This window comes from Diabrotica virgifera, chromosome 5, assembly GCF_917563875.1.
Source record: "Diabrotica virgifera virgifera chromosome 5, PGI_DIABVI_V3a".
Lineage (NCBI taxonomy): Eukaryota > Metazoa > Arthropoda > Insecta > Coleoptera > Chrysomelidae > Diabrotica > Diabrotica virgifera.
In genome coordinates, this window is record NC_065447.1 from 42,240,342 (window position 1) to 42,257,092 (window position 16,751).

Sequence of the window (16,751 nt, forward strand, 5' to 3'; positions counted from 1 at the left end):
CCTAATTCATTATCTTGTTTCTAGATGACCGCATTTAACAGGAAACTAATGAAATTTTAATGACACTATTGTGGATAAAAGGCGGTAACTTTGTAAAAGGCAGTAACTTTGCGATATCTTGTGAATGAATTTGAGAATAAAAGCACAATGTATATTGTATTCATACAAATTTTCATCAGTAAAATAAAGTAATAGATAGTAAATTAGCTCAATTTTAATTAATAAAATCTAAAGTTTTCTGATGGGAAGTGGTAGGTAGGGGTATAATGCACAAAATGAAAATAAGTAAAATAGCTGAAAAGTGTTAGGGTTATTTGGGAGTTTAAAAGGGAATAAAACAAGTTTTTTTTAATTTCCGGCTAAATTTGGCATTCTGTCAAAAAATTTACAATGCAAAAATTTTGGATATTGTATTGGCACACCGCCGACTGAAGATGCGTTAGATAGCTGAGACAGTAGGCACTTCAAATCGCGTGGGTCATATCCTGCATGAAATTTTTGTCATGAGAAAGTTGTCGGCGCGATGTGTGCCACGTTTGCTCGCTCAAGACAACAAACGTAACCATGAGATCACTTCAGAGCAGTGCTTGAGGCTATGTAAGCGTAATACAAAGTAGTTTCTACGTTGTTTTGTAACCTTCGACTAAACATAGATCCACTGATACACACCAGAGACCAAGGAATAGTCGAAACCGTGGACGTGATCCCACGAAGGTGCTCTGAAGAAGGCGAAGACTGTTCTATCGACCGGAAATGTGATGGCCACCGATTTCTGGGATTTACAAGATGTGATCTATATCGACTTCCTGGAAAAGGGCAAATCAGTTACAGGACTTTACTATGCCGAATGATTGGGCCGATTCGACGCCGAATTGTAGAAAACACAGCCCCAATTGTGGAAAAAAGTGCTCTTCAACCATGAGAACGCACCTGCCCACACCTCCGCCGTTGCCATTTTTTTTCCTGGAAGCCGTCTGTTGTGAACCCGTTGTACTGTAGCCACTTGGCTTATTGTACATCTTCCATTCGTTTATGAAACCCATTCCAGAATTCTGGAACCTTGTACCAGCTTTACAGGTCTAGTTGGTGGGTGCCATATAAATTTGGAGTCACTTCGATGTCTCCGATAAGTGTTTGCCGCCTCGATCAAATGCCTCACAGTCATGCAAAATATGGTTGACAGTTTCAGGCCCTCTGTTACAGAGTCTGTAGCTCAAGTCTCCATGAAACAGCCCCATTGTATGCAGGTGACCCTTAACTGGAGCATGTCCAGTGAGGAAACCTGTTATTAGCCCAGTAAATGAACGGGAAATACGACGATACCGTGTAATTTTCAGGGGCAACTCCGAATTGCATGAAAATTTGGATATAGGTTCTACATACCCTCCACTTTAAAGTTGAAATTGTGCCGTTGGTTGCTTTTACTCGGGGGGTGACAGTCACCCCTTCTCGGGGGTGAAAAAACATATATTCAAGATAAGACCGGAGATGGATAAATTGACTGATTCTAAGCAACTTTTGTTCTATAGAGTTTTTTTATGTAAGTCAATACTTTTCGAGTTATTTTCGATTGAAAATGTTTATTTTTCGACAAAAAAACTACGTTTTCGGACGGTTTTTCGCAAATAACTCAAAAAGTAAATACTTGATCGAAAAAAATATCCTTAGCAAAAGTGTAGCTTATAAAAAACTGAAAAAAAAATGTGAATCAGTAAAGTCTATCAATCGAGTAAAAACAAAGTTGTAGCTCATGAAAAATACGTTCTTGTGCGTCTAATTCCAAATCGAATATTTCAAGGTGAAATCACCGAAAAACTAAGCACTTTTCGGGAAAAACCTGTTTAAACTTTTTTAAAGTGTTTATAAAAAGCTTTATTAGAATTGTTCATAACAGTTTATAGCATTAAAAATAAGCGAGTTACGCTCAAAATAAAGTTGGCCCTCTTTTTTTTTTGTAAAAAAATCATGCAAATCTCCCCGTGTTTAGCTCCTCAAATAAAATTAATCGCTACCTCTTTACAAACAATCTACTTACTTATCTATTTTTTATATGATCTGTCAGTCTCACCGGTTTAAAGTGCTTATTTTTGAAAGGGTTATAGTTAAAAAGCTTGAACGGGTCACTAATCACGAGTGTATGCAAATTTTGAACAGCCATATCTTAACCAATTTTTGTCTTGCGGAAAAATAATATGAAACTAGCATATATGTAATAACAAAACCTATATTTTTTTACTCTTTAAGATTTTTCTTATCACTAATACTTTTTAAATTATTTTGAAAAAAAAAGAATTTTTTCAAAAATTTTTAGAAAATTTTGTTTCATTATAAAACCAATTTTTTTTCAAAAATAAGCCTTCAATCCAATCACACTTACAGATCATATAAACAATATACATATAGTTAAAATAAATGGTAAATCGGTAACGATTAATTTAATTTAGGGTGCTAAATAGAGGGAAGTTTTCACAATTTTTTTTATCAAAAAAAAGGGGCCAACTTTTTCTTCAGTGTAACTCGTTTATTTTTGGTGCTAGAAACTTTTGTAAAAATTAAATATAAATATTTTTTTAGGTAGGTACTTTAAAAATGTTAATAAACTTTTCCCGAAAAGTGCTTAATTTTTGGTGATTTCGCGTAGACTTATTCGATTTGGAATTAGACGAATAAGAACGTATTTTTCATGAGCTACAACTTTGCTTTTTCTCAATTTATATACTTTACTGATACACCATTTTTTTTATTTTTTTATATGCTACACTTTTGCTTAGAATATTTTTTTCGATAAAATATTTACTTTTTGAGTTATTTGCGAAAAACGGTCTGAAAACGTAGTTTTTTTTGTCGAAAAATCAACATTTTCAATTGCGAATAACGCGAAAAGTATTGACTTACGTAAAAAACTTTATAGAAATAAAGTTGCTTATAATCGGTTAATTTATCTATTTCCGGGCTTATTTTAAACAAGCGTTTTTCACCCCCCGAGAAGGGGTAAATGTCATCCCCCAAGTAAAAGCAACCAACGGCACAAATTCAACTTTGAAGTGGAGGGTAAGTAGAACCTAAATCCAAACTTTCATGCAATTCGGAGTTGCCCCTGGAAATTACACTCCAAAACGGTCATTTATTGGGCTATATGATTCTTAGCTGATTCCTGTTGTTTTCAGCAGTAACTCAGCCCTACTAGCACATGTCCGTCCGATATACATCTTGCCATTTGTTTGACCGGGTACACTCTCCCAGTGTGAGTTGTGTTGGCTTTCGGATCCAGACTTCCTGGAAAAGGGCAAACCGGTTATAGGACTTTACTATGCCGAATGATTGGGCCGATTCGACGCACGAATTTTCAGAAAAAACAGCCCCAGTTGGGGAAAAAAGTGCTCTTCAACCATGAGAACGCACCTGCCCACACCTCCGCCGTTGCCATGGTCAACTTGGTAGAATTAGACTACGAACGAACTTCTTTCTAAGCCACCGTATTCTCCAGATTTGGCTCTGTACGACTTTTTTTTTTCCAAAGTAGAAAAAGTCACTCACTTTCCTAAGTTTCCATTACGGCAAGAGGTACCTACACCCGAGAAACAGCTAGTCGAAGCTCTAACAATAAAATTGGCACCTCAAGTGTCGTTTTATAGTTGCACCGTTGCACTACCGAGGTGTCATTTTATTCTTAAACAATTGGCACCCAATGGTGTAGGTGGTAACTTTAGTGCTACATATAGATTGATATTTTGTTACAACTAAAAATTAAGTTAGTCATTAGCAATAAATAAGATGCTTATTAAACAATTCAATTTCTATAATAATAAAGTTACAAGAAAAATACATTTTCAATGAATTCATTATTGGCAATGAATGATCAAAATCGCACACCCCTGATTCCGCAAGTTAAGGTAGGGCAGTCGAAGTATACGCATACGGTTCATTTGCTGATTAAATTGTGATGACCCAATTTTCTTGATTAATTAGTTCATTTAGTCTCCAAGGATTGTAACTACATAAAACATTGCATGTAACAGAACGATTTTATGGGAATGTGTAAAACCAGCTCAAACCTTGCGGGAATAGTTTCCATTCAATAGAATTTCAAGTAATTACAATAGATCGATATAACGTAAGTTATATAAAAAGGAATGGTATGATATTTGGTCTAAAATCGCTTTGTTTTTTCTTGTCTAAACTAGAATAGTCCTAGACACTAAATGTGCAATTTGTTTCTTCTTCTTCAAAACCTTTATAATGACTCTATTATGATAGTGGTCGACGCAAGATATTTCATCGAAGTATGTAATAGAATAGAAAGTCAGAGTTGTTAAAGAGGGAAGGTTAATGTAGAATCCTCTGTGACACCTAGTAAGAAATTTGAGAAAAGCCTGGTAGGTAAGCTAGAGGACTGTACGCTGTACAGGTGGCATGGCTAAAGATGTTAATAACTAATGGAGACAGTGTAGAACCGTATTGAACGAGGTAGCAACTGAAGTGATTAGAAGACGAAAGCATGAAAAGTAAGGTTGGACTGGCATGTCGAGGAACGTGCACAAGCAACACAAAGAAAAACTCAACTTATACAAGGCTCCAAGCTCCAAGGATGAAGAACGAGACTACTACAACAAAAAGCTGAAAGGAGACGAAAAACGAATATTGAAAAGAAAGAAAAAGGAGCGTATAGAAAACCAATTGAAAGAACTATAACACACAAATGGAAACGTTAATAATTATATACAAAGGTTAACCAGAACAGAAATGAAATTAAACTTACGAGTATAAAGAGTTAGAAACAGAACAAGAGAGATCATTCGTGAGCAGGAACAGATACTAACTTTCTCTCTCTTGCCGTTCCCCCATTACTGAGGATTGTGGTTTCTTCCAATATTCCTAACAATGTTTCTCCAATGGTCTCTATCTTCAGCTGCTCTAAGAACTTCGCAGAATGAGTTTCCAGCTGAATGCTTTATTTGGTCAGACCATCTAGTTGGTGATCGTCCTCTTGATCTTCTTCCAGGAACGTTTTCAGAAACAATTAATCTCTCCAAACTGTCGTCACCTCTGCGAACCACGTGACCAAAAAATTGCAGAATTCGTTGCAGACATATTGTGGACAGCCTTTTTTAAATATTGAGTTGGTTTAGAATGGAAACGTTTGTCCTATGAGCTGTCCAAGGTATGCGCAGCATTCTTCTCCAGCACCACATCTCAAAGGCATCAATTTTTTGGCGCTCGCATGCGCGAAGAGTCCAAGTCTCTGCTCCGTATAGAAATATTAAGAATACAAGGGCATTCACCAGTCTCATCTTGATATTTTGAGAGATAGATACTAAAACTATGGTTAAAAAATTTTGAGGGGAGACTTCTTCTTCTTCTTCTTCTTCTTCTTTTACTTCTTGGAGATCTTTCGATCTGTTTAATTCTGAAGCTGCTTCTGGTTAATTTTCTGGGAGGTAGATTGCCAACTCTCCCTCCATCTTTTAGGTGGTCTTTCGGGGGTCTTGAACCGGGCGGGTTGTTTTCTAGGGCAATTTTTGGGAGTCTATTCTCATCCATTCGTCTTACATGGTTGTACCACATCCTCTTGCGCTGCCTTCCCCATCTTACAATATCTTGAATTTTGCATTGCCCTCTAATGTCTGTATTTCTTACTCTGTCTCTTCTTGTTTTCCCCACTATTGTTCTTAGGGTTTTCATTTCGGCAACTCTTAGCATCCGTTTCGTTTTGTTGGTGTCTTCGCGCACTTCTATGCCATATGTCATGATCGGTCGTATGCAAGTCTTGTAGATTCTAATTTTACTATCTGTGCGCATATACGGATTTGACCAGACTATCTCCCGTAGACATCCTGACAATGCAGATGCTTTGTTGATCTGACTCCTCAGGTCCTTTACTGGGTCGTGAGTGCTTGATATATCTATGCCCAGATATCTGAATTGCATTACCTGTTCTATGGGGTTGTTCTCAACCACTAGAGGGGAGACTAAGAATTAATATTAGGTTGTAAGATCCCAACAGAAGAAGATATCGTCAAAGCAATACAAAAATTGAAAGAAATCAAAGCTCTTGGAGCAAATGGCATTTCTTCTGTGCTTTTAAAACATGGCGCAAAAATCTGAGCTCTTATATAAACAAAATTTCTTGAATTTAGTTGCAGAATCCTACAAGAAACTTAAAAAAGATAAGAGTAAAAGCAGCCTCAAGTCTAATTTAAAAAAAATTATGAAGAAGTTAAGTTGTTTTCCACACCAGATTAAGAGATATATATTTCAGAAGTTCCTCCAGTAATTTTAACGAATTTTTCCGTTCTAAAAAAAGATTCATTTTGTATACCTGTTTTTCCTTGATCATACTTCATGATATTGTTAGGTTTTTATGAATTTTCATGTATTAAAAAATTCAGCTGACAGTTTTATTTAGACGAGAAGAAAAATTGGACACAAAGTTTTAACGTACAACGTGACAAAAAAGAAATTCAATGGAAAATGTTACCTGTTGGCTCAACTGGAAATACTGTACGGTCAAAAGTAAATGGTTCTTCTGCTTTTCTAAACATTTCCCTCCTCGCAGCTGTTTCTGAAAACCATGTATTGTGAAGCAAACTGTAATTCATTCTATTAATAAAGATTTCCCAACGAGGCTTGTAATAATTAGCGACGATCCCTAAAAGTATAACATTGTTAATAATTAGAAGAAATATCTCTGTAGTGGTAAAAAAATAAAAAAAACCGCTTAAGGCGGTAAAAATATGTGGCGCACTGAATATTCCAGCTACAAAGAGCTGATTGATATGAATATTATGTGGCGCAAAAATGTATTTTCATTTTGATGGATAATAAAATAAAAATAGTTTTATTTTGAAAGATTTTTCGATAGTATTTGCTATATTTGAAGTAAAACGCGCCAAAAATGAGCTTTATATACAGGGTGTTTGGTAAAGAATGGACCATAGCTTAACCTTAGATTCCTGAGGTTAAAATAGGTCGATTTAAGCTAACTTACCTTAGTACAAAAGTTGATAATAACCGAAATACAGAGTGTCAAATTAAAACTTTTATTTTATTTATTTTTGAATATTTCCTGACAGGCATGGGACAACAACACGAAATTTGGTAAGTTCTGCTAGTATTGTACAATCTACTAAATTATGTGAACCAAAAGTTTCTGGCTACTACCAGAGGCGTACGACGGCAGAACGTGCAATGGTCGACCCTTCACAAATTCTACGCCACTGGCGGAATTGCTATTTTAGTGAAATTTTTTGATTCTCCAATACTTTCTCTGTAAAAAATATATTCTTCATTCATAACGATAAAACCATTAGTTTTCGAGATATTTGAAACTAAAAACGAAGGAGCATAATAGAATAATCAAAATAAGTGTGTCTTTTCATTTTTAACTTCAAATATCTCGAAAACTAATGACTTTATCGTTACGAATGAAGAGTATATTATTTGCATAGAAAGTGTTGAAGAATCTAAAAATTATGCTAAAATAGCAGTTTCATCAGTGGCGTAGAATTTGAGAACGGTCAACCATTCACTTTCCCCTGTCGTACGCCTCTGGTATTAACCACAAACGATTATTTAACATAATTTAGTAGGGTGTACAGTACCTACACTTTCTGCAAGTACCATAAGGATATGTCAAATAGTTTTATAGTACCGGGCACACATAGTTCTTAAAGTTTTAAATAGAAAATAAATTTATTAAAAAAAAAGAATACTTTAAAATAATTTGACATATCCGTGTGACACTAGGCAGAAAGTGTAGACACTGTACACCCTACTAAATTATGTTAAATAATCGTTTCTGGCTACTACCAGATGCGTACGACAGGGGAAAGTGAATGGTTGACCCTTCCCAAATTCCACGCCACTGATGAAACTGCTATTTTGGCATAATTTTTAGATTCTCCAATACTTTCTATGCAAATAATATTCTCTTAATTCGTAAAGATAAAGTCATTAGTTTTCGAGAAAAGGCACACTTATTTTAATTAATGTATTATGCTCCTTCGTGTTTAGCTTCACATATCTCGAAAACTCATGGCTTTATCGCTACGAATGAAGAGTATGTTATTTGCATAGAAAGTATTGGAGAATCAAAAAATTGTACAAAAATAGAAATTCCGCCAGTGGCGTAGAATTTGAGAAGGGTCAACCATTCACGTTCCCCCGTCGTACGCCTCTGGTAGTAGCCAGAAACTTTTGTTTAACATAATTTAGTAGATCGTACAATACCAGCACTACTTACCAAATTTCGTGTTGTTGTCCCAGGTCTGTCGGGAAATAGTCAAAAACAAATAAAGTAAAAGTTTAACTTTGACACCCTGTATTTCGGTTATTATCAACTTTTCTACTAAGGTAAGTTAGCTTAAATAGACCTATTTTAACCTCAGGAATCTAAAGTTAAGCTATGGCCCATTCTTTACCAAACACCCTGTAGATTAGCTATGAACATTGCCGACCTCCGTCGCGTTGCTGAGATGGAACTTGAAGAAGAAGAATATTTACCTGACCATTGCTTGTTAGCGTAATTAATAATCTCTCCTTCTGGTCCCCATAAAGTAATTTGGTTTCTAGCGTTATATTCAAAAAGATTACTTTCCTAAAATAATACTCAATCAGATTCTTAAATACTAGACAATTAAATATGTATAGGTACCTGTGAGTTGTTTCCACAACTTTTTGCTGCTTCAATCCAAGGTCCTAACAAAAATGCTTTGTTTGTAGATAATATGAGTTCCAGATCATCGAATATTTCCATAAAAACTGTCGCATGTTGACTATAACATAAGAAGGTAAATTTGGCAATGTTGATATTTATATTTTGTTTTTAGCCTACTTAGTAAGAGCTATCGAAAGGGAGATTTTAAGAATATTGAGGAAGAATATCACAATCATTTGCGATTCAAATAGGATTAAGGTCAGGCAGAGAGTTGAGCCCTGAGTTATCCACTTGTTTCTTCTTCTTCTTTTTATTCCTCAGCTTTTCCCTTTTTAAGGATCGCTGTTTGTTATTCTTCTTCGTCATTTATTTCTGTTCCTCGTGCCTCCTTCACCCAAACCTTTATCTTCTAAGTTTCCTGCCACACAATCCTTCCATCTTCTTCTCGGTTTGCCTCTGTCTTTCCTTTGCAGTTCAAACCATTGCAGTCTTTGTTCTTGAATCTTTTTTATAACTGTAGTCACGGTCTTGCCCTAATCAAGTCGTTCTTGATTCTATCCCTTTTGGTCTTACCCAGTATCCACCGAACATTTTCATTTTAGCTACCTCAATCTCCTCTTCCTGAATCCTCTTTATCGGCTATACTTTACTGTCGTACACCAACGCAGGTCTCACCACACTCTTGTATATCTATCCTTTCAGCTCCTCCCCGATTTGTCTCACATTTTTCTTGACGTAGTAGCCAAGGTATTTAAATTCTCGTACTCGTCCTAGTTTTTCTAAAAGGAATCATTCTTGTTCCTCTGCGTTATTTACAGTACGCAAATATACAGGGTGTCCAGATACTCTCCCGACAAACGAAGACCGGAGGTTCTTCAGATAATTTTAAGACAATTTAACCCAATTCACCTAGTCCGAAAATGCTTTCTAAGGGAGCTAGAGCTCTTTGAATATGGCGTCTCAGAATTTTTAGGCGTTTTAGGTTTTCTAAACAGTTTTTTTTTTGTAAACCTTTTTTCAAATTCAACAAACGAAAAAATTTCAAATCGATTTTTCTAGAAAACAGTGTATTCTATCGACTTAAAGCAAAAGTACCTTTTATTACTAGAATACCTCACAATTTAATAATCCAGTGTCAAAAATGCTTGGAAATTAAAGACAAAACTGTTATGCGATAAAATAACCGTTGCCCTACCAAAACGGGCGCCTATAACCGGTACTAGAAATTCGTAATTGATGGAATCGATTTTTCTCTGGAAGATAAATAAGCGTACCAGTTTTAGTTTTTCGAAAAACTAATTACATGACGCCATCTTCAAAGAGCTCTAGCTCCCTTAGGAAGCATTTTCGGACTAGGTGAATTGGGTTAAATTGTCTTAAAATTATCTGAAGAATCTCCGGTTTTCGTTTGTCGGGAGAGTTTCTGGACACCCTGTATACATACGTAAATATTCGTGGTTACAAAACATAACAAATTTGATCGGTTGGACTAACATTTACTGTTTCGATCTGTACAAGATAGACATTACTTCGCTGATATTGTCAACTTCTATAGAGGATGGCACCATAAGAAGAAGATCAGAATGGTTTAATATATAGGGTGAGGCAGATGAAGGGCCTATTAGAAATATCTCGAGAACTAAAGGTAACTGAATTATGAAAATTGGAATAGTGGGGTTTTGAAGACTGATCTATTTAATGAAAATATTTTTATCTACTTGGTACTTCCGGTTATACCGGAAGTTGCTTATAACTTCGTTTTTTTTAATGGGACACCCTGTGTATTTTGACATTTTTGGATTCTCCTCGATTTCTTCTTTCTTAAAATATAATGTTTTGTAACATTATACAGGGTAGGTTAAAAGATAATTACGTTTTCTTATTAATTTCGTAGCAATATTCACACCATGTAGGATTGTAGTAGTTTGACATAGTAAACTCTATTTATGTTCAAATGATTTTCAATATAGTCTACTATTGTTATCAATTATTAGTATAGCTAAATTTTTAATTTTAGTATACAGGGTGGCTCTAAACTCGGAATGAGTATTTTCTGAGTTTTCTTAAATGGAACACCCTATATTTTAGTATTGTAATGAAATGATATTTCAAGGTACTTTTTTATTTCTTAAGCATTCCCTATACCTAACTGCTTTAATTTGTGCTTAATTGTTAATCGCACCAACAATCTTAACTTCGATGGTATTTTGACAGTTCAACCATTATTGGCAATTTTAAGTATCAGTCTAGATTAATATGTATTTATTTCCAAAAAATTATTGGTGATTGAATATTTTCACGGCCAACCTAATACAATTTCACATATTTTGTGTTGCAATTAATGTTTTGCTTGAATCACCAATAACTCACAAATTAAAGCAGTTAGGTATAGGGAGTGCTTAAGTAATTAAAATGTACCATAAAACAACATTTCATTACAATACTAAAATACAGGGTGTTCCATTTAAGAAAACTCAGAAAATACTCATTCCGTGTTTCGACCAACTCTGTACACTAAAACGAAAAATTTAGCTATACTAATAATTGTTAACAATAGAAGACTATATTAAAAATCATTTGAAGATATATAGAGTTTATTATGTCAAACTACTACAAGCCTACAGGGTGTGAATGTTGCTACAAAATTAATAAGGAAACGTAATTATCTTTTAACCTACCCTGTATAATATTACAAAACCTTATATTTAAAGAAAGAAGAAATCAAGGAGAATCCAAAAATGTAAAAATATACAGGGTGTCCCATTTAAAAAAACGAAGTTACAATCAACTTCCGGTATAACCGGAAGTAGCAAAGAGACCAAAATATTTTCGTTAAATAGCTCACACCTCAAAACCCCTGTATAACAATTTTCATGATTTTCTTACCTTTAGTTCTCGAGATATTTCTAATAGGCCCTTTATCTGCCTCACCCTGTACAGTGTGTCAATTTGAAAAGTTGCCACACCCTATAATTTGGTCCATATAGAAAATCTAAAAATATGCAAAAATACTTCAAATTTATTTGTGAGGGGGACATTTTGTAGACCAGTTTTCAACTAAATTACATCAACCCTATAGCGGGGGCGGACACAACCCCCAAAATCTTTAATGGAAAAGGGGGTTGAGTAATACCTCATTTTGAAGGTCATTAAATTACCTTTTCAAAAATACCACATGCCTTATATTTCTTTTCAGTACTTTTGGAAAAAACATGGACTCAATACTCTAAAAAATTTTGGAGTTCTGGAACTCTATACTTAATATCTTTACGACTTTACTTGATTTTTCCAAAAATACTTCAAAAAAATACTCTAAATACTTCAACACCCCAAAAAAAAATTCAATTTGGAGTTCAATATTCCAAAAAAATTTTTGGAGTTCTGAACTCGATATTTAATTATTAAAATTAATAATAAAAAAAAAATTAAAATTACTGAAAAGAAATATAATGCATGTGATATTTTTGAAAAGGTAATCGAACGACCTTTAAAATGAGGTATCACTGAACCCCCCTTTCCATTAAAGATTTTGGGGGTTGTGTCCGCCCCGCTAGAGGGTTAGTGTAACTTAGTTGAAAACTGGTCTATAAAATGTCCCTCTGACAAATAAATTTGACGTATTTTTGTATATTTTTAGATTTTCTATAGGGACCAAATTATAGGGGTGGCAACTTTTTAAATTGACACTCTATATGATTTAATAAAATATATCGCACACCTAGTTCAATTGTGCCACAACTGCAAAAAATTCGAATTTTGGGTTAAGGCTGTAAAATATTGCCTATATAATGGCCCATCTAATGCAATACAGCCTGAACTAAAATATTGTTTTGGATAAGTATAAAGTAAGTTACTTCGGTATTTCACTGTAGGGTTTTTGGAGGTTTTGAAAATGCAATATGACCATAACTGGGAGATGTGGCGATAATATACACTGCCACAATACAACCGATGTAATTCAATACGTTCAATACGGCCACAACTGCAAAAATCAAGAGAGATGTGGCGATAATATACACTGCCACAATACAACAGATATAATTCAATACGGCCACAATTGCAAAAATCAATTGATTTTTTCATTATATTGCCGCCGTATCTCCTAGGTATCATTTTATAAATGACTTTCTTCACAATGCAATATCGCCATAACTATCAAAATAATAATAACGTTTTATTGTTAATAAATTGTAATAAGATCCAGCCAATAAGTGTATAATTTGCTACCTAAATTGTAATTTTGAAGCCAGTCATTCTCAAAATAAATTATTTACAGGGCAAAACGCGTTTACTACAGAACGTTTTGCTCATTTCTCGAGAATATTGTTTTTTGCACTTGTGGCACTATTGAACTAGGTGTGCGATATATACAATCCCCCAATTACCACTTACCTAAAATTCGTATAATCGTCGTCCCTAAATGCAGTAACAATCTTGGGATAGTAAATGTCACCGTAAATTTGTAATACTTGTCTTGTTAAGTCGACTAAGTCGTGAAGAAAACCTGGGCTGTTTTTAAGATCATCAGCATTTCGTACAAAAATGTCCCAAGCGTCAAATACCTCACTATAATTGTACCACGTCTAAAAGAAATATATAATTTATAATATTATTATAAATAAACATCTTATCTTTAACTATATCTTTAAAAGTATAGTGCTCTATGGATGCGAAACATGACTCCTTACTAAATCCCTGGGACGACGCCTACTTGCATTGGAAATGGACTTCTGGAGAAGATCGGCTAGAAAATCAAGGCTTGAAAGAATACAAAATGACCAACTCAGAAATATAATGGGGGTCAAGTCAACCATCATAAACAAAATTCAAAGGCGACAACTGATCTGATATGGTCATGTAGAAAGAATGGACGACGACAAGCTCCCAAAACAAATTTTAAAATGGACGCTAAGGGAAAGAAGGAAGAGAGGAAGAAACATTCCTGGTTAGGAGGCATTCAGAAGGCAATGTCGGAAAGAAATCTTCACCCTGGCGAATGGAACGATCGACGAAGATGGAAACTGGTAACCGGGAGGCGAAGAACGCTGTTAATAACCGGGATAATAATAATAAACATAAATAAACATATTATATGAAACTATATTCCTTTCAATTTTTTCAACATTTCCTTTCAATTCGAACTCCATCTTTGTTCTACATGGGTTTCGAGTTATTCAACTCTCATCAGGGACACTTGAGGTAGTTTAAACTGAAGTGAAATGCAGTATATTTGTTTTGTTACTATAACGGCTAATCTATAATATAACTTGTGTGGATTTTTAGCCTGCAGTTCATTTTTAGTAGCTTACGGAGCATATTATACAGGGTGTTTCATTGGGAAACGGAAATACTTTAACGGTGAATAGAAGTCACCAAGCCAGTTCTAGATATACTATATTCTTTGCAAAGCCGACTTTTATAACCGAGTTACAGGGTGTTTTATCGATTTTGCCCATTTCTTTCCTAAGCCATCACTTTAGAACCACTCTTTATATTTTTTTGATATTTGGTGCACATAGGTCTCATTCAAAACCCAAACGACCAACATACTAACCATAAGAAAAATCCAGGTCCGGATTAGCAAAAAATTATAAAGTAATTGTGACCTTAAAACAACACCCTGTATATTCAAATTTTGAACATATGTTTGCATATTTGAAAAGAGCACAAAAAAGTAAGTTTAATGGTTTGCTTCAATTTTTCGGCCAGACAATTTTATTACTTTAATCTTGAAATTATATTGAATTTTTTAAGAACTCTGCTATTAAAAAGCAGGTATTATTAACTTTTATTTCTAAATTATTAAAGTTAATGAATAAATATTCATTTTAAAAATAATCAATACTTATTTACCACATTGAAACGACCCAATTACTAATGACAAGAAAAATCCAGGTCCGGATTAACAAAAAAATATAAAGTAATTGTGACCTTGAACCAACACCCTGTATATTAACATTTTGAAAATTTGTTTGCGCATTTTAAAAGAGCATAAAAAACTGTGATTAAAGGTTCATTTTAATTTTTTTGCCGTTGATTTAATTACCTACATCAATTTTGAAATTATATTGAAATTTTAAAGAACTCTGAGATTAAAAACCAGGTATGTATTATTAACTTTTAATAATTTAATGTTAATGAATCAATACTTATTTTAAAAATACTTAATACATATTTACTACTCTGGCTTCATGGATTCTCTAAATTTGTATCTGCGTGCACATCATTAAAAATTGGGAGAATTGGGATATTTTAATGATTTAGTAAAGAATTAAAAAAACAGCTATATCTAATTAAAAAAAAAAATCGTTTAAACAATTCAACAATTTAACAAAAATTAAAAATATTTGAACCATAACAGTTGCTCAAAATGTCCTCCGTTTTGTTCGATGCGTTTCCTTGCTCGTTTTAAAAGATTTCGAATCGATTTTCTAATTACATTGGGACTGTTCTTCATTTTTCTGGCACCTTCTTGTGACCTTGACAGAATTAATCAATATGATGTCAAAATTGCGGTAATTAAATTATCTGCTCAAAAATTTGGCATGCACCATTTAACGCAGTTTTGGATGCTCTTTTAAAATACGCAAACAAATTTTCAATATACAGGGTGTTGTTTCAAGGTCACAATTACTTTATATTTTTTTGTTAATCCGGACCTGGATTTTTCTTGTCATTAGTAATTGGGTCGTTCCAATGTGGTAAAAGTATTGATTATTTTTAAAATTAGTATTTATTCATTAACTTTAATAATTTATAACTAAAAGTTAATAATATCTGCTTTTTAATGTCAGAGTTCTTAAATAATTCAATATAATTTCAAAATTAAAGTCATAAAATTGTCTGGCCGAAAAATTGAAGCGAACTATTAAATTTACTTTTTTGTGCTCTTTTCAAATATGCAAACAGATTTTCAAAATTTGAATATAAAGGGTGTTGTTTTAAGGTCACAATTATTACTTTATAATTTTTTGTTAATCCAGACCTGGATTTTTATTATGGTTAGTATGTCGGTCGTTTGGGTTTTGAATGAGATATATGTGTACCAAATATCAAAAAAATATACAGGTGGTTCTAAAGTTATGGCTTAGGAAAGAAATGGGCAAAATCGATAAAACACCCTGTAACTCGGTTATAAAAGTCGTTAGGGCAAAAAATGTAGTATATCTAGAACCGGTTCGGTGACCTCTATTTTTCCATCTTTTCCGTATGAATATGGAAAAAAGTAAGTTAGACCAAATATTCGAAGGTGGTAGTTTTATAACGATCTAAATGTGGCATTCATTATTATCAAATACTTACCCAGACGTCCAATTTTAATGTTGGTGTCCATGTAATGGCATATTTTCCTCTTAGTTTGTGTAATCCAGAAAAATCATAAACTGTGTTCTAAAAAGTTAAATAACGGTCAAAATTCACAGGTAAAATTATATAAAAACTTCATGGTCTCGTGGAATCAACTAGGCATTCAAGAAAATCTAGTAAGTCTCACGAAAATGACCATGAAGGAATCCAAGGCACGAATCTTAACAAGGAAAGGCCCGTCAGATGAAGTACAAAAATTGAGGTAGGTGTCAGACAGGGAGACTCCCTGTCAACAACATTATTTAACATTGCCATAGATGGGGCAGTAAGAGCAGCCAAACTTATGGGAAATATTATCGAATCTTCAGCCCAACTGATAGCGTATGCAGACGATATTACACTGTTTACCAAAGATTTAAAAACCATGCAGAATATAATATTAATACTAGATAAAGAAGCAAAGAAGAGAGGGCTAGTAATAAACCAAAGCAAAACGAAATACCTCAAGTGCTCAAGAGAAAATACGAACATCGGAAAAGAAATTAAGCTTGGTGCATATACATTTGAAAGAGTACACCGTTTCAAATACTTGGGAGTGATGGTGAATGGGAGAAATGATAGAACGGATGAAATAAATGAACGCATCCTACTGGGTAATAAAACCTACTGGAACTACCAAAAATTCTTGAAAGACAAGCACATTAGTAAGACAACCAAATTAAAAATTTACAAGACTGCAATCAGGCCAGTGATCACCTATGGTGCAGAGACGATGTGCCTAAGACAAAAA

General features: G+C 34.0%; 1 protein-coding gene across 2 annotated transcripts in view; it reads right to left on the minus strand.

Annotated features, from left to right (window-relative positions):
• The window catches only part of LOC126885712 (alpha-N-acetylglucosaminidase), a 78,276-nt gene that overhangs the window by 11,079 nt on the left and 50,446 nt on the right, over positions 1-16,751 (minus strand). For both annotated transcript variants that reach the window (XM_050652438.1, XM_050652439.1), the window contains exons 11-15: positions 15,959-16,045; positions 13,049-13,239; positions 8,654-8,774; positions 8,503-8,596; positions 6,479-6,649 (exon numbers count right to left, since the gene is read on the minus strand). In XM_050652438.1, the coding sequence (XP_050508395.1) occupies positions 6,479-6,649; positions 8,503-8,596; positions 8,654-8,774; positions 13,049-13,239; positions 15,959-16,045 (664 nt within the window). The remainder of the gene's footprint in view (positions 1-6,478; positions 6,650-8,502; positions 8,597-8,653; positions 8,775-13,048; positions 13,240-15,958; positions 16,046-16,751) is intronic.